Genomic DNA, 20,527 nt, shown 5'->3' on the forward strand with positions numbered 1-20,527 from the left:
TGGCGGTGCAGCCCGTCCCGGGATGAGCGAGCCCCTCGCCTGCCTTTGGCACGGCCCGGAACGAGCGGGGGGTGTTGGAGCAGCAGCTGCAGCCGGGGCTCGGCGCGGGGTTAAAGCAAACTTTCAAACAAGTCCGCGAGGGAGATGAAAGGTGAAACTGGAGTGGAGTTACCGGGAATTAAATATATACCTATGTTTCCATGGGAAAGTATTGTTCTCGTGCCAGCGCTGAGATCATTTTCCACCCATTTCTCCCCCCACCCCTTTTAATATTTGGTAACTTTTGGTCGGAGGCAGCAGTGGGGTTTGTCACACCAGCACGCTCCGAGTGTGCAGAAAGGCAGGAATGGAGCATTTGGGAAGTGCAGGAATTGTATTTGGGAGCTGCAGAAAGGCAGGAATGAAATGTTTGGAACTGCAAGAACAGGAGCATTTTGGAGCTGCAGGAATGGAGCATTTGGGAAGTGCAGGAATTGTGTGTTTGGGAGCTGCAGAAAAGCAGGAATGAAGTGTTTGGAACTGCAAGAACAGGAGCATTTTGGAGCTGCAGGAATGGAGCGTTTAGGAGCTGCAGAAGGGCAGAAGTTGAGAACTTAGAAGGTGCAAAAGGGCAGGAATTGTGCATTTTGGAGCTGGAGAAGTTGCAGCTTAGGAGTTGCAAAAGGGCAGGAGTTATGCATTTTGGAGTTGCAGGAATTGTGCATTTTGGAGCTGCAGAAGGGCAGGACTAGAGCATTTAAGAGCTGCAGGACGGAAGCATTTAGGAGCTGCAGAAGGGCAGGAATTGTGCATTTTGGAGCTGCAGAATCTGACAGTTTAGGAGTTGCAAAAGGGCTGAAGTTGGGCATTTGAGAGCTGCAGGACTAGAGCATTTTGGAGTTGCAGAAGTTGAGAATTTAGGAGTTGCAAAAGGGCAGCAATTATGCATTTTGGAGCTGCAGGAATTATGCATTTTGGAGTTGCAAAAGGACAGGAATTGTGCATTTTGGAGCTGCAGGAATTGAGAATTTAGGAGTTGCAAAAGGGCAGGAATTATGCATTTGGAGCTGCAGGAGTTGAGTGTTTTGGAGCTGCAGAAGCTGAGCATTTAGGAGTTGCAAAAGGGCAGGAATTGGGCATTGTGTTGCTGCAGAATGGAGCATTTTGGAGTTGTAGAAGTTGAGAACTTAGGAGTTGCAAAAAGGGCAGGAATTATGCATTTTGGAGCTGCAGGAATTGAGCATTTTGGGGCTGCAGGAATTGAGCATTTTGGAGTTGCAGAAGTGCAGGAATTGGGCATTTGAGAGCTGCAGGAATTGAGCATTTTGGGGCTGCAGGAATTGAGCATTTTGGAGCTGCAGAAGTTGAGCGTTTAGGAGTTGCAGAAGGGCAAAGCTGAGCGCTGAGGAGCTGCAAAAGGGCAGGAGTTGAGCCCTGAGGAGCAGCGGGAGGGGGTTTGGGAAGGGGACAGCAGTGATTTATTTCTGCCAGCGTGGTGGTGGCAAAGAGCGCTGGCTCTTTGCTTTTTAACTCGCTGCTTATTCCAGAGTGCCTCTGCCTTGTGCCCTTGCAAGGGCGGGAGGGGCAGGCTGGGAGGAGGTGGAGAATTTAATATTGCAAAAATGCTGCGGGAATGCAACGGGGAGAGCTTTAAGGAGGAGTAGCTGCGGCCATTCATTGTGAAAATCCACGCCCGTGACACAGATGCAGCTTTTGGAGCTTTTGGAAGTGCTTGGATTGGATGTTGCAGCTTGGCTCTCCCTGCATCCTGCATATTTGGGATTTTGGGGGTGAGAGGCAGCGTGTGGCCTGGCAGGAGCAGGTCCCAGAGTGGGTTTGGAGCTTGTGTTGTGTTTATTTATTTATTTATTTATTCAAACTAAGCCTTCCACATTAATCCTTGCATGGGAAGGAGGTGCCTGCACAGCTCTTGCCACACAGTTTTCCTTTGTAAAAGAAAAATGTAAAGTTGTTGTATAATTTATTCCTAATTTGGGTTTGCTGCAGTCATCTTTTCCAGCCGAGCAGGGAATTGTAAAAGTTTCCGATGCAAAGAGCCAAGGAAGTTTGATAATGCAGGATTGAACCCGGGGATACCCAGAGCCCTCTGCCACTGCCAGGAGGGTCCTTGGGGGGACAGGGGGTCCCCAAAAAGCCTGGGGGTGGCACAGGCTGAGCGTGCAGAGGTGGTGACAGGCAGGGAGCTGTGCTGGTGGCCCTGCAGGGGTGCTGAGTGTCCCCCAGCAGGGCCTTGTGCGTCCTGCCCAGTACCAGGAAAAGGGAGGATGGAAGTAGCCAACCCACAAAACATGATCTCAATGAATGGCATCATTCTTGACTCCCTTTGCCGTCCTCCTCGCTCTCTGCGGCACCAGTGCCTGCATTCCTGGCACAGATAACTTTTCCCAGCTCAGCTGTTCAGGCCCAGCTTTTGCTCAGGAAGGGGTTTCAGCTCTGGGCTTTGCAGCAGAGGTGTCGTTCCTTGGGATAATCTGAGTTTTGGGATCAGCTTTCATGTATTGCACAGGAGGTTCCTCAGCAGCTCTGGGAAGTACAGCCCAGAGCCCCAGCCAGCTGCTGAGCCCTCTCCCTGCTTTGAATCCTTTCCAGAGTTGTTCTGAGAATTTGCCAGAGATTAATGTTTTTGATGCAGCGTGGCAGGGGAACGTGTGAGCAGCAGAGTTGTTCTTACTCCCTGCAAGGAATCCCACCTGGTTCAGGGAGACCCTACCTGTGCCGTGCAAAAAAATGGGGGGGGATTTGCTTCCTGCACAGTCTGTAAAGGGTAAAACTCCCCTGGAATTCAGAAACAACACTTTTCTTCTGGCCCTTTCTACAGCAGGAATGAGCAGACGCCTCCAGCACTGTGCTCGTGGTTCTGAGCCCCCTTACCTGTCCCTGCTGGGCTCCCTGAGGGTCCATCCCAATACAGAACTCCCCTGAAGTCAAAGACACCCCTGCATTTCACCCTGTGCTTGTTCATTCCCTCTTTCAAGCTGCAGACTGGTATTGTTTGTTGGATGTAGCAACCCATGGCAAATCAGCTTTCCCTGAGCACAGCAGGTTCCTGCAGCCTGTTCCTCACCTTCAGAGATGGGGCTGCTCTGGCCAGGAGGGCCTTGATGTTAATGGCAACTCAGAAGTTGAATCCTTGCCCAAATCCAGCCCGTTTGGCTGTCATGACTAATAGGATATTATTTTGGAAGGGGGGTGGGGGGGAAGAGGAAGTCCATATTAATTTCAAGCCAAGCACAGTTTGAAGCTGTAAATTTGGACTCTAGTGACAGCAGATATATTCAGGAGTCTCCCAAATTCCTTGCAACGGGGGGAATTATTCCCTGGCAAAGCCCACATGGGAGAAAGCACCTGCAAATATGCAAATTTCACCACTGAAATAAGAAAAGGGAAGGGGGAGCAGTGCCCATGAGAGAACTGATTCATAAATACACTGAAATGATGTTTAAACTAAGTATTGCTGCCTGTTGATCTCACACCTAAGCCTCAGACTCCTGTTTCAAATACAGTTTTCAGTGCTCCAGCTGCAAAGGGAAGCTGAGATTATGAGCAGCACATCCCACGTGATGCTGGCTGAGCATGCACCCTATGGACTTTGACCAAAGGCCCTGCACCTAGTCCAAATACCACAGTTTTATGTGAAACACTCATGTTTTCCCCAGCCAGAAGTCTCAGTGGAGCAGCTGTAAAGCTGAAATATTCCTTGTTGTTGGGTTTTTTTGCAGCCCTAGGTAGGTGGCAGGTTGTTGCTGGTGTAGGATTAACCTGCAAGCAGCTCCTGTGGGTTGTGCAATGTGAATTTTGCCTCATCAGCAGCACCTCAGCTTCTCCCCACTCACACACTCCCATGACACAGGCACTTGGCCAGGGCACAGCCAGCAAAGCCGTGCCACGGTCAGCCAGGTGCAAGCCTAGCAAAGCCTGGACTAGCAGCAAATTTCAGCTGGAGTTGTTGATTTATTCCTAATTAATTTTTTTTTTAAGGGCACCCTGTTGAATTAGTTTAGGTGCTGTGCTGCAGTGCTGGAGGTGTGCCTGCTTTGGGTTAATAGGGGGCAAATGTTCATAAAGAGGTTTGCAAACCTCATGCAATGCCAGGCTGGAGGAATTACCCAGCTTGGGAAGAGGAAAATGTGGTTGGGACAGAAAGTGTTTGGCTGGAGATGAAGTGAGAGCTGAGACACCTGGGTGAGCCCCTGCTCTGCCCCAAGGAAGTGTTTGTCCTGTCCCCATGTCCCAGCAGGTCCCAGCCTGTCCCAACACCACTGCTCAGGCCAGCAGCTCCTGCTGCTACCCAGGACATATTTAATATTTAAAAGCTCCAACTAGGAGCAATTCTAGCAATAAAAGTGCCAAGTTGCAGGAAGAAGGGAGCAGAGAGTTGAGTGCTCCTGCCAGGCTCCTCAGTGCTGCTTTTTATTTTGGCTCCTTTTTATTTTGGTGTTTAAGTCTCCAAGACCTGGGAGCTTCCTTAGGGCTGAATTCCCTCCCCTGACACATCCATGAGCTGCTAAGGTGAAGCAAAAGATGCTCCATGAAAACCACAGGAGCAGTTTGGAGAGATGAGACACTTCATGTGGAACGTGGTTACAGCAGGTTTGAGATTCTGGACCCCCTGGTTGAAAATACACAAGATTATTAAAAAATTGCCTTTTCTCCCCAAACAGTACCTGTGTTTGCTGTCACTTGAGCTTTTTCTCTTTCTGAAAAGAGCTGTGACAGCACCTCTAGAAGCCTCTCCAAAAAGGATTGAAAACCAACACACCTGAAAAAAGCTGGAAAAAGAAGAATAGTGTGGGAGTTTTGTTAGCACAGGAGTGGGGATGCTTCTCCAGCCCTCTGCAAATGCACTTGGAGGCCCAGAGCTCCTTGGCCTGCTCATTGTGATGGTTCCCAGCCCTGCCCCAAGGGATTCACCCCATGAACTTGCATTCCTGATGCTGCTCCAGCTCCAGAGGCAAAGCTCTGCCCTTCCCAGGGGGTGAAAGCACAGGGCAGGTCACAGCTGGGATGGCAGCGGTGGCACAAGCAATTCTGGCCAAGAAGAACTCACCAGGAGTCCCTTCCTGCTGTCACTCATGTTTTGGGGTCCATTTTGGGGTGCATTTACAAGTTGGCAGCATCATTAGATGAAATGTTGAGTCAGCCTCCAGTGGCCAGGGAAATTGCAGGAGTGTTCTTTTGGTTTGAGATGTGGACAGAGCTATAATTAAAGAAAATAAAAATCTGTTTCATTACCTGTGGAGCTCCTTAGCTCCCTTCCTTAGGGCCTGTCTGGGAATAGTTGAAGGGATTAGCATTATCAGCTCGAGCAGTGTTAGCAGGGAAGCAGATGCAGGAGGCTGGAGCTGTGCCACCTCAGATATTATGGGCTGTGGTGGCCAAGTGGTGAAGGCCATTGGGTGCAATTTCCATAGCTGCTCATTGTGCAAAAAGTTGGGTTTTTTTTGTTTTTTTTTTCTTTTCCAAATCCACAATATTCTGCACTTGACCAGTGTGAATGGAAAACTGACTCCTGCTCGGTGGCCTTGGCTCAGTGAAAAGCAGTTTGGGGAGGGGAAGACTGAGTCTGTTGCTTGTAGGGCTTTCTCTTGCCTCAGAGCCAGAATTAAACCCATCCTTCCAATCTCCCCATCCTTTTCAACTGGGGATTCCAAACACAGAGGGTTCATCCCACCAGGACAGTGCTGAAGCATTTCTGAGTCATCTTTCCTTTGGACATGGTGCAGAGAGTGCTGCACATCCTCTGTGGGAGCTCCAAGAAGCCTCTGGTGCATTGCTGGGGCAAATCCCTCTGGATCTGCATCCCAGCCTCACGCAGGAGCCTGGATTTGGAGGGGCAGGGGCAGAGATGGCATCAGGGGAGGCTCAGGGGTAGGAGCTGCTCTGGCTGCATCCCCCCAGTTGCTGTTGGAGCAGTGCCTGTGGCTTTTTGGGCTGCAAAATCTGAGTGCTGTGAAGCCCAATGCAAACAACCTCTGCAGCTGGGGTAGGGTTTCAGATTTGTAAGAGAAAAAGCATTTTTTTTCCCCTACTCTAGCAGGAAAACTTCACAGAGCTGAGCTGATCCAGTTTCTTGCTGGTGCTGTTTTGTTAGCCTACTTAGCCTGCAATTTTATCATCAAGGCTGCGTTTTCTTAGCCTGCACCCAGGCAGATCAAAAATCGTGAGAAGAACTGAAGCCACTTTTACTGCATTCAGATGAAAACAGTGGAGGGGGGAAGAAAGAAAAAAACCCAGCAGAAGTTGCAGATGAGATGCCAAAGATAAGGCAGCAATAGAAAATCAGTGCAGGAGTCAACACTTGACTGTGTCTGCAAGAAGAGGCCTTTAATGAAGGCTGAATCAGCACGGACTTGGGAGCTGCTTTTGAAGGAGAATCTTTTTTTCTAAACAAAAATATGTAATTGCGCTCAGTGAAAAATGCTTATCAGTGCCAAATGGCCCCAGAGCTTCGTGTGGCTGCTGTGTGCAAGCCCCAGGCCTGGTGGTTTTTGTGCCTGTGCTCGTCCTGCACTGGGGGCTGGTCCCTGGCTTCTCACAGGGCTTCTTCCACACTCAAGCAACAAGTTATAAAAATTACAGCTTCTCTCCGTGGTATCATTCCTCTTATGAATGTTTTATTGCTTCTGCGGTAGTTCAAGGTCAGATATAGAAAATGACTCAAAAGTCTTTTGTTGTTCTGAGAGCTCTAAAGTGATGGAAGGCCCAATCCAGCAAAGACAAACCTTCCCAGAGAGCCAAAAGGGAAGGGAGAAAGAATATTTTAAAGACAAACCCAGCACTGACTTTTTAAAGTAGGTTTGGATTAGATATTAAGAAAAAATTACTTCCTGTGAGGGTGGTGAGGCCCATAGAGGCTGTGGCTGCCTGGAAGCGTCCACAACACCCCTGGAAGTGTCCAAGGCCACATTGGACAGGGCTTGGAGCAACCTGGGACAGTGGAAGGTGTGAGATGATCTTTAAAGCCTCTTCCAACCCAACCCATTCCATGACTGGGTGATTTTTTTCCCTGGATTTGCTCCGTTCTGTGTGCTCTCACATCTGTGGTGTGCAGCAGCCTCCTGCAGTCACTGCCTCAGGTCCCTGCACGTAGGAGGGGAACAATCCCTGCCACAATCCCTGCCAAAGCAGGGCACACGAGCTCAGAAGGTCCTTTTGGCAGCAGCTCTGCCTGCAGGGTTGGTTTGTGCAGCGCCAGGCACAGCCCTGGGCACGGCTCCTTCTGGCAGGGCACCTCTCCAGCCCTGGAGTTGGAGCCACACTTCCCAGCTTGGGTTTCAGCACAGCCCCTTTTTCCTAGGGCTGCTTTAATCGCCTGCAATTAGGGTCTCCAGTGCTGCAAAAGTATGAAGAAATAAAATCCAAGCTTTGTGAGGGCTGGGATTGATTTCTTCTCTCAGCCAGCTGATGCTGTGACCTTTTAGAAAGGAGCTGACAGCCTGTGACTGTGGGGTTTGTGCATGTGATTGCACAGGGTTAAAGAACAAACATGGGATAGTTTTATCCTAGGAGAGGAGCGCCTGTAGGAGCTGAGAGCAGCTCAGGGAAGAGACAGGGACTTTACATGCTGTCATCAAAATGCCAAAACCCTTTTGGGCTAAGCTACATCTTAAGTAGATTTGTTTAAGCACTTGACAAAAAGGCCTGGAGCAGAAGTCCAAGGCACAGAGGGTGCAGGGGGTCACCCCAAGCCCTGCAGAAGGAGGTCAGGGTCTGGCCAGAGGTGCAGACACAAGTCTGACCATGATTTCCTTACAGTTTTGGCAGCAGCAACAGGACAGGGAAGCTGCTGCAGCTGAATGTGAGCACCACTGAGGTTTGGGATGGGGAGATGAGGATGAATCCTGCAGTCAGTCCCCTCTTGTAGGTTTGCCTCTCTGGAGAGAAAGATGCTGCTGGTTAATGCAGAAGTTCCTCCCAAGCAGACCTTGGTACTTAACTGTGTTAATTAAATGCTTTCAAAAACCACAAGATTGACCTTCACTGCTTGCCCACAGATTTTTCTCTCATTTAACAAGCAGAAGGCTGTCAGAGTAGCCTATTAAAGGAGAAGAAAGGCAGTGCTCTAATACTGTTGGGTTTTGACCTGTTCCAAAGTGTTTTTCTGCTTTTTAACTCCTAAGAGATGAAAACCACAATCCCTTAACAACCTTCCAGGAGAAACCAGGCTGAGACAAGGAGTTCTTGGCTGAAATAAGGCATAAAATAGTGAACAGAGTTAAAATCTAAGTTTTTTAGGTATCTATGGAATATGTTAAAACAACCATCATATCTACAGGTCATTGTGCAGCCAGAGAGCTCTGCTCTCTGACATGGAATTATCCTTGGGGAGAGACCCTCTAGGAAAAACAAAGGCAAATAACACAGGCTCTGACTTCCTTACCTTTCCCAAGGACACCAGCAATTTGCTCATTGCTAATAAAACTTTGGAACATATCTACAGAAAACTTTGGATGCCTGCCAAGCAATCAGTTTTATAAATGGACCAAAAGAGCAGATTGTGCTTTGCAGGGAAGGACATCCCACATCCCAAAGCAGCCCCCGACAGCAGCATCAGAACTGGAGGGAGAGCCCAAAATAGCCCCTGGCAGCTGGGGAGGGTGACACAGATGCTGCTTTCAGACGTGATGAGAAACAAGTTGATTTCTGGAGGCAAAAAATGAAAAAAATTCTTCACTGAAAGAGTGATTGGGCACTGGAGTCACCTGCCCTGGGAGGTGGTGGGGTCACTTTCCCTGGACGTGGCACTCAGTGCCGTGGTTTAGTTGATGAGGAGGTGTTGGGTCATGGGTTGGGCTTGATGAGCTCAAAGGTCTTTTCCAGCCTGGTTCATTCTGTGGAGTGAGACAAGGCTGAATTCACATTGCTTGGCAGAGAGAAGGAGCCCAGGGCTTGCACCCCTGGGGGTCCCTGTGTGGTGACAGCAAGGGAAGGTGGCCTGGCAGTGTCCCCTTGCTCAGAGCCACCTGAGCTGGGCAGCACCTCAGGCTTCCTCCCAGCGTGACTTCAGCTCCATTCATGTCATCAGGCAGCTTCCTTTAGAGCCAGGCATGCCTTTTTTTTTTTTTTCCTTTTTTTTTTTTTCCTTCCCCTCAAAAACATTTGGTACTTCCCCCGCAAGAAATCAGGAGCTTTCTGTCTGATAAGGGGCTGGAACAGCTTCCTGCAGTAGGAGAGAATTTCTCCTCTGGCTCTTCCTGCACAGAGCCAGAACAATGCCAGCGCTTCCAGCCTTGCTTTACCTCGGATAATCTCATTTAGGGTCCATCCTGTGCGAGCATCTCCTGCCAGGGGGGTTGCTTTTCCAGCAGTTTGCTTTCAAAAGGTTTTTAAAAAGGTTTTTTTAAATGACATTGCCACAGCAGAAAGGCAGGAGCCATCCTGAGGTTCACTCAGAGCTGATGCAGAGCAGGGCCCTGTTTAGAACAGTAGGGGCCAAAGAATTTTTTTCTTTTCCCTTAATGGAGAGGCTAAATAGGATTTTTTTTTTCATGTCTTCATCCTGAAAGTGCATATGGCAAACTCAGAACATCTGAGTCCTTTTGCAGGACTCAGTGGGACTGAATGTGCTTGGTTGGGGTTGAGCACACCCATAAAAGAATTTACAAGGTTGGGATGTATTTTGTCCTGGTTGCTAAGTGGGATGGACATAATGGATCTGTGTTGATGATTTATATTATCCTGCTTCTCTTGGTTCCTTTTTATTCCCTGTTTCTGCTTTCCTTTTTTCCCAATTCTGCCTATCTGCTGATGGAAAGCAGTGTCCTTTTGGGAGTGTGTCAGTGAAACTGCAACCTCAAACCTCACATGGGGAGTTCTGTGGAGGCTGTGGCAGAAAAGCTCCTAAAGGGAGGTTTGTATGTTCAGCTTCTGCTTTAGAGATGTGACCTGGTGGGCTTTGATCCATGTGGACATATGTGGAGAGAAAAAAAACCTGCCCACTTGTGTCACTTTATTGGGAGGACAAGAGTTGCTGTCACAAGTCTGTCACAGTGCTGTGCTGTCATGGATTTCTTCAGTGTGTTTTCCAAATTGAGATAAAATTGCATGATAAAACCCGGGGAAAGGCTTTTGTTCTTTATAAATGGCTTGTGTTCTTTATATGCCAGACAAGCAAATGTGCCTTCCTCAGCCTGGAGGAGGCTGAGGGGGAGATCTCAGCAATTGCAGCTTCTTCCCTGGGTGCAGCTCCAGCCTCTGCTCTCTGGGACAGGCACAGGACAGGCTGGGGCTGTGTCAGGGCATTGGGATGGATTTTAGGAACAGCTTCTTCCCCCAGAGGGTGCTGGGCACTGCCCAGGCTCCCCAGGGTAAGCAGGAGCTTACTTGCTTATTTTTATGTCTCAGTTATTAAATATGGTTCTTTAATAAGTGAGATATAAAAATAAGCAAGTAAGCTCTTGCATCCTTAAAGAACAGCAGGAGGGCTGTGTGATGGTGTGGCACAAAGGCAGGATAATCAAAGCCTTGACCTTCACATGTTGGAAATTAATCACAATATTTGCTGAAGCTTTGCCAGAATTCCCAATGACAGAATGCAAGGAAGCAGATCCTTTCCTACCATGCCAGAGCTGCTGGTGTTGTGGTATTCCTCTGGGCAAAGTTGCCACTTAATTTCTGACCTGCACATGGATTATCACAGCCCTCCTGTTCATCAGGGCCTTCTGCAGAAGGTGAAGATGCTCAATAAAGAAATAGCTTGTGGCACATTCCTCTCTTTCCATCGGTATTCCCATTTGGCTCTAGAAGTTATTGATATTTAATAACTCACAGAATGACCAAATCAATGGGCAGTTTTCTCCCATTTTATCCCAAGGTATCTTTACTCATGAGCAGAAAATTTTAAGACCCAAGTTTTACATGCAGAGCATCAACAGGAGATATCTGCTGGCAGAGCAGTTGAAATGTCCAAATTTACAATATGCTGAACAAACCCAGTCTGTGCTGGGATGTCACTTTATTGGGAGGACAAGAGTTGCTGTCTCTTGTGTGTTCTCTGCTGCAGAGCTCCCACTGGGCTGTTTCAAAACCCCTTTGCAAGATCTGCTGGGAGAAAATCCCAGCTGAACCAAGCTTGTTAAAAACCTGAAAATCAACATTGGAACTGGAGAGAGAGCTTGGGCAAAAATGTGTCTGTGGGTGTCTGATGTGAGTGCATCTTGTCATCCTGGGAAAATTGGGGTTTGATGCTCCACATGGAGTTGAACTTGATAATATGGGTCTCTTCCAGCTCAGGATATTTATAATTGAATGAGGTGGATGCTTCACTGTTGGGAGCAGTGGGTTTGGGAAGTGCTGAAGTGTTTGTAGCTGGGCTGGGCCTCATGGATTTAAGGCAAATCCTGCTGCCCTTGTGGCTGAGGCAGATGGAGCACCTGCTTTTGTGTTAAATACAGGACAATTGCTGCTGTCTGCTCAGGATTCGTGTGGAAGTTGGTCAGAGTCCTGTGGTCACTCATGGTGCTGTTCAGAGGTGAAATCTTGGTGGGTAAGGGAAAATATAAAAAAGCAAGTGCAGTACTGGGAATGATGCCCAGCTCGTGGGTGAACCCTCAGCATCTTCTGAGCTCACATCCTGGTCTGGGAGCTTCATCCCCTCATCCATGGGGCTGGTGGGGAGCACCCACTGGCATGGCAGGGTCCCCTGGGAGACTTTTTAGGGTGCTGCTGCTGCTGCTCTGGGAGCAGAGCCCTCCCTGCCTGCTGCCAGAGGCACAAAGGCTTGGGTGAGCCACAATGCAGGAATATTTGGGAAGCTCTTGGCCCTCTGTGCTGCTTTGGCACTGCTGGGGGTGTGGGAGGTGTCCCCTGTGCCCAGGGCCAGGTGCTCTTTGGCACAGGGAACAGACACGGAGGTAGGGCAGCGAAAGCAGCCTCGTCCTCCAAATCCTCCTGCACAAAAGCCCTTTTGTTCCCAGGGTGAATTCCAAGAGCTTTTCTCCAGTTTTGATTCCAGCAAACTCCCACTGCAAGAAGACAGGCGAGGGCTGAAAACAAAGTGGCAGCAAAATGAAAAGTTCCTTGTAAAAAAAGCCCGGCCAGGGCTGGAGGCTCTTTTCTAACAGCTTCCCTGGCCTGCAGCTCCTGTGGGTTGCCTGGTTTGAGACAAGCAGTGAAGAAAGCAGGCTCTGGGATGGGGAGGCAGGGAAACCAGTGGGCCTTGGCAGAGGGAGAATGGGCGTGTGATTTATGATTTATGGTGTGCTGCTGACTGGGGAGCTCACTGCCCAGAGCTCCAGGGATTTCTCCTGGATACGGGGGAAGGGGAGAAGCCATGAGGCTCCAGTGGCCTCTGTTGCCCCGTGGGCTCTCCATCCCTCTCACATCTTTCCCAGAGCAGCAGAGGATGTGCCATCCCACTGCTGGAAGCCACCAGGGATGCAGCCAGCTCCAGTGACCCCAAGGAGCAGAAAACCAGGTCCTTTAGGAGGGCATCTCTTGGACCCCACAGGATTTCCCTGAACCTTGCCTCTGTTTCTTGCAGCTTCCCTGTGGTGCAGCTGTGAGTGATTTTTAGGATTTGAGGGCGTTTGAGATGGTGTGATGGGAGGAGTAGAAGGGAGGCTTGGGCCACCTGTGAAGTCAAGTTGCTGGGTGGAAAAACAAGCACAGGAAGGTGAGAGGGAGTGAGAGGCTTTGGTCCTGATGCCTGTCAGGCTGGTGGAGATGGGAGGGTGCATGGACAAAGCATGGAATTTTGCATTTTGTGGGCTGAAATCCTCATCCATGGAAGTCCCTTGCTCTGGTGGGTGTGACTCAGAGCCCACAGCAGCAGAGGTGGTTTTGCCCGAATTCCTCACTGCACACATCAGGCAGAGGGGACACACAGACAAGGCTTGTGCAGCTCTGGGAGTTGGTGAGATCCTTTCCCATGGGGATGTTTGTGATTCCCCATGTCACCCATGGCCATGCCTGGGGTTATCAGGGCTGAATTTTGCATGTGCTCATCCTGGTGCTGCATCCCTTGCACCACCACCCCCTCCCATCCCCATCCCGTGGATCCGAGGCACTGCCTGCTCCTCACAGAGCCTTACAGAGCAGCTGGGTGAATCAGGAGAGAGCTGAACTTCCCCTTGCACCAGCTGGAGCAGGGTGTGTGGGATGCCCAGGGCTGCTGCTGGGGGCAGCCTTGCCCAGGTGGGTGGAATTCCTTGGGATCAGGTGCTGCTGCTGCAGGGTGATGATGCCACTGTGTGCACAGGGGTTTGGGGGGAGCTGTGCCCTTTCCCCAGGCCATTGGAGCTGGATGCACACGCCAAGTGGGTTCAGCCAAAGTGTTGTAACAGGGATTTTCATATTCCTATCTCCCATCAGCACCTAAGGGACCGTGGATTTGGGGCTGCTCTGCACTGCAGCTGCTGTCTGGAGGGAAGCTGGCTGATGCCCAGGCTGCCTGCCAGGGCAGGGTGTCAGGGCAGGGCTCCCTCTGGCCTTGGCACAGCTGCAGGTGCCAGCGTGGTGCTGCCAGCAGGAGCAGGGTGGGTGGCCCCACACTGTGCCCTGCATGGACTGGAAGTGACTGGGCTGGGAAGGGACATGGTCTGGGAAGGGACATTAAGTGGGAAGGGACACTGTCTGGCAAAGCTGTTTGTTGTCACCTCCAGGTTAGCATCAGGAGAGAGCATGTGGCTGCTCTCTGCTGGTCTCTGAGAGTGGAAATGGGCACTGAGGGCCCCGTTTCCTCTCCTCTTGGTTTTCCTGCAGGCCAGCACTGCAGTGGGTAGAGGAAATGGGGCAGAGCCCAGCTGGGAAGTGGAATCCATGGAGCTGGGATGTCCAGGCCAGTGTGGGAGCCCATGGAACAGCTCAGTGAGGTGTCAGTGACTTGCCCAGGACACAGAGGATCCTGAACACCCATACCTGCAGGATCATCTCCATCAAACAATCAGCCTTCATTTGCACACTGGCCCTGGGTGCTGGTGTCCTACAAAACCTGCTAGATGGTTGCTCCAGCCTGTGATTATCCCAGAGCTCCCTGCAGGAGCTGTGGGAGGCTCGGGTCTGTTTGGTGGGGGGATCCAGAATTGCCCCAAAGCTGGATCAGCTGCCTGTCCCCTCGCCAGGGTCCCTGCAGCCCCCTCCAGGGCATGTCTTGGCACAGCATCCCACCTCTGATCTAGCACAGGATCCCACCTCTGATCTCTGTCTAAAGTGGCTCTTCCGCTTTGCACTCCGCAGGTCTCAACTCCTCTGAGGTTTGGAAATGCACTCTTATCAGGGGGACGGACAGCCTCTCGTAACCAAAATGTGCAGATAAACAAGAAGAAATTGCATCCTCTGGTTTCAGTATTGTCACGAGTAACCCAGCAGCCTGCAGCCCTTTTGCAGGGTGTGTTAAGAGGAAAATGGGCAGAGTAAGAGAGATTAGCCCGAATCAGGAAATTACCTTCAAAATTGAATTACTGAAACACAGAGCTTGCTGAAAGGTGGCAAATATGTCCTGATATTTGCAGAGTTTGGTGACATTTCTGTCCATGTCTGCACCGCAGGAGCCACAGATTAAGTCTGCTGGAGTCCGTATTGCAGAGCTCCCTGCTCTGCCTTGTTCCAGCGTTTTCTTCTGCTGCTGTCAGAGCTTCTCCTGCTGGAGGCTGGGCTGAGGCAGGCACAAAGCCCTGACCTTGTGATTTTACCTGGCAGCAAAGCTGCAGATCTTTGTCTGGGCGGTGTGGGTGCCTCAGCAGGGCTGACCCGGGCCTGGGACACAAATAACCCTGGCATTGCTCGAGCCTGCCCCGGTTCAGCGGGTGCACTCACCTCCCTGCACTGCCCTGCTATTTTGGTTTGGAGCCTCTCCTGCCCCGGGCTTATTACAGCTCGCAGGGCTGAGTCAGAGCAGCGAGTTCAGCCCTGCGACGGAGAAACCCTGGGGCAAGAGCTGAGCTGGGACTGGGATGGGTGCTGGGACAGGGATGGGTGCTGGGACTGGGATGGGTGCTGGGACTGGGATGGGTGCTGGGACAGACAGGGATGGGTGCTGGGACAGGGATGGGTGCTGGGACTGGGATGGGTGCTGGGACTGGGATGGGTGCTGGGACAGACAGGGATGGGTGCTGGGACAGGGATGGGTGCTGGGACAGGGATGGGTGCTGGGACAGGGATGGGTGTTAGGGACAGGGATGGGTGCTGGTGCACATCTGGATGCTGGGACACATCTGGGTACTGGGGCACAGACAGGGGCTGGGCATGGCCACCCTTGGGACAGGACAGTGCCTTGCATCCCCACATTCCCTGTGGGTGCTGGCAGTGTTGTGGGGAGTTGGGGATCAGCTGGTGCATGGTCAGTGGGGCAGCTGTGCCCAGGCCACGCCAGGCTGTGCCCAGGCTGTGCCAGGCTGTGCTCTTCCCTTCAGGAGCCTTGGGAGTTTAAATGGGATGCCAGTGCAGCATCCTCTGCTCCTGTGGTGTGCCAGTGTTTCAGGGTTTCCTGCTGTGCTCTCCTGGTACATGTTGGAAAAATTCACCACAGCCATGTAAATGCTCTTGCCTTTCCTGCTCCCTGACCCAAAACATGACTCCTAAAGACAGAAAGGAAAATAAATAATGCTTTAATTCAGACATTGAGGTGTGAGTTGCAGTGTGGACACCGTGGTGTGCTCAGAGCTGGATGTGCCAGCTGTGCCAGCAGCTCCATGGCATCCAGAGCAGAGGAGGAAAGCCTGGAGCTGGGAGCCCTCTCTGCCCAGGACCGTGGCAGGCTCAGCTCCATTCCCCAGGCAGCCCAGAAATGTTGTTAAGGAAACACATCTCAAGTTTGCTGTTTCCAAGGAGTTGTTGCAAACAGCCATGAGGCAAGACACAGATAAAGGAGGTGTAGGAAATGTCCCTGTCCTGCACCATCATCCCTGGAGCATCTCCATTGGCTTCCAGCACATCCAGCTGCAGTGATGGAAGAGCAGCCAGTGGCACTTGGCCATTTTCTGGCAGGGCTGAGGAGAGAGCAGCATCCTCAGGTTTCAAGGAGAAAAATAAAGGAGAAATCCACCTCATCCCATCCCTTGGCTTTTGGTTGAAACTTCTACAGCTTTTAAACATCTCTTGCATATTAAATTCTTTTTGTGGCCTAATGAGGGGTCCTAAAGCAGATTTTTAGACTCTTTTTTCTGTATCATTGGTGCTTATATAAACACCTGGCTTTTGGTTTTCTCTAGAAATTAGGGCTTGGCTAAAACTCTGCTTTTACAAACTGGGTGGTGGGCACAGCTCAGCCACTCACCCAGCCTGTCCCTGGCACAAAGGGGATTTAGGCACCTTTACCAAAATGTTGCCAAGGCACACAACCCAACCACAGGGGCAGAAGGGATGAGAGAATTTCCCTTGTCCCTCCCCACCTTGGTCACCAAAGCACTGTCACCAGCACCCGCCTCCCTGTCACCTGCAGCTCCATCCCACCGGCATTTAAATCCAAAATCCATTGCCTGGTTCCACCCTTGGGCTGCCCAGAGGGCAAATTCCAAAGGGTTTCACCCATTTGGAGCCCGTGGGAGGAAGGTGGTGCAGGAGCCACTGTGGAGATGCCACATGGGGGGGACACGTGGGGATGTGGCCACAAAACCCACCACAAGTGGCTGCTTGAGGAATGTACCCCCTTTTTGTGTTCTCTTTGAGGGCTGGATTTCCATTTCAGCTGGAGTGGAGCCAGAAGGAGTCCTGGTACAGCTCCAGCAGCAGGGCTTCTCCTCAGGCCCACTCATTGAGGATAGACTTTGTTATCTCTGTGTATTTTAATTTTTCGGCTGGGCAGGGAGCCCCAGGCTGTGCTCATGGCCCTTGTTTAGTCTGGAGTGGGCAGTGTTTGACTGGGGACACCAGGAATGCTCCTCTCACACTGGGCTGGGATGTCCCCACATGGGGGAGAAGAATTTAATTCCTTGGGGAGAGACCTGGGCAGGATTAAAGACTTCAAACCTTCAGCACTGGGGAGTGGTGACAGGAGTGAAGGAGATGGACAAATCCATGCCCAGCCCTCAGACTGTGCCAGGATGGTCTGTGTAACAGCCATAAGAATTCACAAATATAAATAATGAACCCGTGAGATTATTTGTAATACTTGTTAAAAATAGTTTTTTCACTTCTTTGCTCATTTTGTCAAAATATTTTTAAATACAAGGTTGCTACACCTACAGTAGCAGTTGCTCCAGGTGACCCTGCTCTGTCCTGGGTGCTGCTTTGAGATACCTCAGAGTTTGTGTCCAGGAATTTCTCAGAGATTTGCATATTTCCAGGTGTCCTGCAAGGCTTAAAGTTCTTTTTGGCAGCATCAAACCCACCATGGTTGCTGAAATGTGGGCTGGGGCAGAGCTGTGGATAAAAGAAGCCCTTTGCACTTGCACACCAAGGCTTTGCATGAGGAGCTCTCTCCTGCTCAGCATCTCCAGGGTGGCTAAGACACAAAAGAAATATTTTTAATTCCTTGGTTTTGCCAAAACCGTCTGGGTTGGGAGTTTTGCACCTGAGCCGTGGCCACGGCTCCTGTCCCTCTGCAAAGTGGCACTTCAGGATCAGGCCAGACTTTGGCTCTGGGGCCTTGGGAGCTGCCCATGAGCTGCCAAAACTCACTTTTCTTCTATGGAAACCCATCAAAAATCCCCACGTTGCCCTCGTTTTTGGGATGGGAGTTTGCTCACATAAAGAGTACAGCTGATAGGGGAAAACCAGATCATTTATCTTTCAAAAACTTCCAAGAAATCAGACCAAAAAATCCTTGGGAGAGACAGGAATTGTAAATGAGCCACTTTTATCTCCTTAAAAATGGGAGAAAGAGGCATTTCCTGCCTGTGAAATTTTACCAGCAAGTTATAAACCTAAGAGTGTTGTTTGAAAGGAAATGTTGCTACATGGCTATTGAACACATTTTTAATAACAAATTGTGGTGAAAACAGAACTAGTTAATATCCTTTGAAGGAAATAGGAGCTTTTTGTGGCAAGGAACCATTTATTTTGGATTATATCATAAAAAGTTTTTGACTGCAGTGAAAAGACTGGAGACCGGGATTTTCCTTCAGAAATCAAAGTTTATTTTCTGTTACAGCCCATGTGGGCAGCAAATTCCTCTGTCTTCCTTTTCTTTCTTATTCTCTGTTCTTTTCACTGTGAAATGTTGAAGTTTCCTTTTTCAATATTGCTGTTTAATTGAGGGGGTTAACAGCATCCCCAGTGGGAAGAGGTTGAGGAGCCCCTTGGAATTGTGCTTTCCTCCCTCCCTCAGGAATTGGCTTTAAGACCTTCACAGGGAAGTGTTTGATGTGTTTTCATTGGGTCAGGGTTTCTTTTTGCTGTTGCAGTTCTGCTCTCAGCCTTGGTTTGCTTCTTTGGGCCCTGCAGGAGCAGCGGGGTCGGTGCTGGGGCACGGGAGCTCCCAGGGGTGCTGCAGCCAAGTGCTGGCATCAGAACCCCAAAATCAGGGAATCACTGTGGGTGGGAACCCCAAAACCAGGGAATCACTGAGGGTGGGAAACCCAAAATCAGGGAATCACTGAGGGTGGGAACCCCAAAATCAGGGAATTCTGATTTAAGGGTGGGAAAGCTCTCCAAGCTCATTGAATCCAAGCATTAACCCAGCACTTCCAAGGCCACCACTAAACCATGTCCCCACGTGCCACATCTGTTCAGGGATGGTGATGCCACTACTGCCCTGGGCCCTCCCCAGTGCCTGGCCACCCTTTGGGTGAAGAAATTCCTCCTCATTTCTAATCTGAACCTCTCCAGGCACAACTTGAGGCTGTTTCCTCTCATCCTGAGATGGAACTTGCAGGAAAGAACTTGTAGGAAACTTGCTTTGTAAAGGTGGCACCTTCTTCAGCACCAGGTTCAGTAATTAATATGAGGGTTTTTTGGTTTTGGATTTTTTTTTGCTAAAATAAGGTAGGTTTAAGCTTCACCAATACCTCAGTATTTACTGTGCGGTTTGGTGAGCTTTTTTGGTAAAAAAAAAAAAAAGTAAATTTAAGCTTCTGCTTAATGTCACAGATACCCTAGAAGTTTTGTTTATCAAAACTGGATTCTGGAGATGTCACTCAGCATCACTCAAAACCAGGCTTGGTTTTTTCTGCCTCAATTACTCATCCTGAGATGGAACTTGCAGGAAAGAACTTGTAGGAAACTTGCTTTGTAAAGGTGGCACCTTCTTCAGCACCAGGTTCAGTAATTAATATGAGGGTTTTTTGGTTTTGGATTTTTTTTTTGCTAAAATAAGGTAGGTTTAAGCTTCACCAATACCTCAGTATTTACTGTGCGGTTTGGTGAGCTTTTTTGGTAAAAAAAAAAAAAAGTAGATTTAAGCTTCTGCTTAATGTCACAGATACCCTAGAAGTTTTGTTTATCAAAACTGGATTCTGGAGATGTCACTCAGCATCACTCAAAACCAGGCTTGGTTTTTTCTGCCTCAATTATTCTTAAAACTTGGCTTTTGAGTCATGTGCTTGTGGATGTCTCCATGTGCCAAATTGCAGGGAGAGCTCTCAAATGAGCTTTAGCTCGAAGGCTCAGGGGCCAGCAAGGCTCCAGGGGTTGTTTACACAGAAAATTCATTTTTTTGGGTGCTGGGGAGCAGATGCACGATCCCATCTGCTGAGCCACCAGCACACCCTTCTGCAGAAGGAGCTGAGTGTGGTGCTTCACTGGGGCTTTCCTTATTGCAAATCCCCAGGGATTGCAGCACACCCCTCTGCACTGCTGGGTTGGAGCCCTGTGCTGTTATTTCAGTGTCTGAAGCACCTGGAGCCTGTGTGGGTACCTGGTGCCTGCCATGGGTGGCTTTTGTCTCTCAGTCCCTGAGCTGGGGACTCCTTTGTTGAATCACCTGCTTTTTCCAGATTTGCAATCTCCAAAAGCTGAGTTTGTGTCAGGTGGGGCTGACAGGGGCCACAAGCGACACAGACCGGCAGATAAACACACACGGTGCTTTGGTCCAGGAAACAAAGCTAAAAGTAGTAATGATTCATAAAAACACTCTGGAAAATACTGGTTTTCTGGAGCAGGGAACAGGTACCATCCAATTTTGTGTGTTATTAAGCTGCCCCCACGTTTGGAGCTCCTGTGCAGATGATTTTAATACTCCCCAAGCTGATGTCTGCTCTGGCAAACTGGGGGATTTTATTCTGACAGAGAGACACTTGCTTGGCAGTTCCTATTGAACAGAACTGATCTTGAGACTTCCAAATATTGTTTTCCTTAAAAAAAAACCAAAAAACCCAAACATTTATAGTGTGTTTGTTTGAGCGGAAAGTCAGTGGTGTGAGCTGGACTGTTAATTCTGGAGTGAAGGGGCATCCTGGTTCCTGCAGCCTGCTGGGGTGGTTCTGCTGCTTATTTTGGTTTCAAAGCAGTGCCATGCTCAGGATTGCTGCTGCTTCCTGCAAACCACTCACAGACCTTGGCCCCAGAGGCTTGGAGAGATGAGTGCTTTGCATGTTGGAACAAAAGGAGCTCAGAAATTTGCCCTGATCCATTTAAAAGCCATGAAATCGCCTGATTTCAGCCCAGGATTATGAAATAATCATAAAGTCAGCATATCCCCCCTCCATCCACA

General features: G+C 49.8%; 1 protein-coding gene across 1 annotated transcript in view; it reads left to right on the forward strand.

The window, feature by feature from the left end:
- The window catches only part of MAP2K6 (mitogen-activated protein kinase kinase 6), a 42,634-nt gene continuing 22,107 nt past the window's right edge, over window positions 1–20,527 (forward strand). Inside the window, exon 1 of the mRNA XM_039715763.1 lies at window positions 1–151. Coding sequence (XP_039571697.1) covers window positions 145–151 — 7 coding nt within the window. The 5' untranslated portion in view covers window positions 1–144. The remainder of the gene's footprint in view (window positions 152–20,527) is intronic.

The sequence above is a fragment of the Passer montanus genome, unplaced genomic scaffold, assembly GCF_014805655.1.
Source record: "Passer montanus isolate IOZ18808 unplaced genomic scaffold, ASM1480565v1 scaffold35, whole genome shotgun sequence".
NCBI lineage: Eukaryota > Metazoa > Chordata > Aves > Passeriformes > Passeridae > Passer > Passer montanus.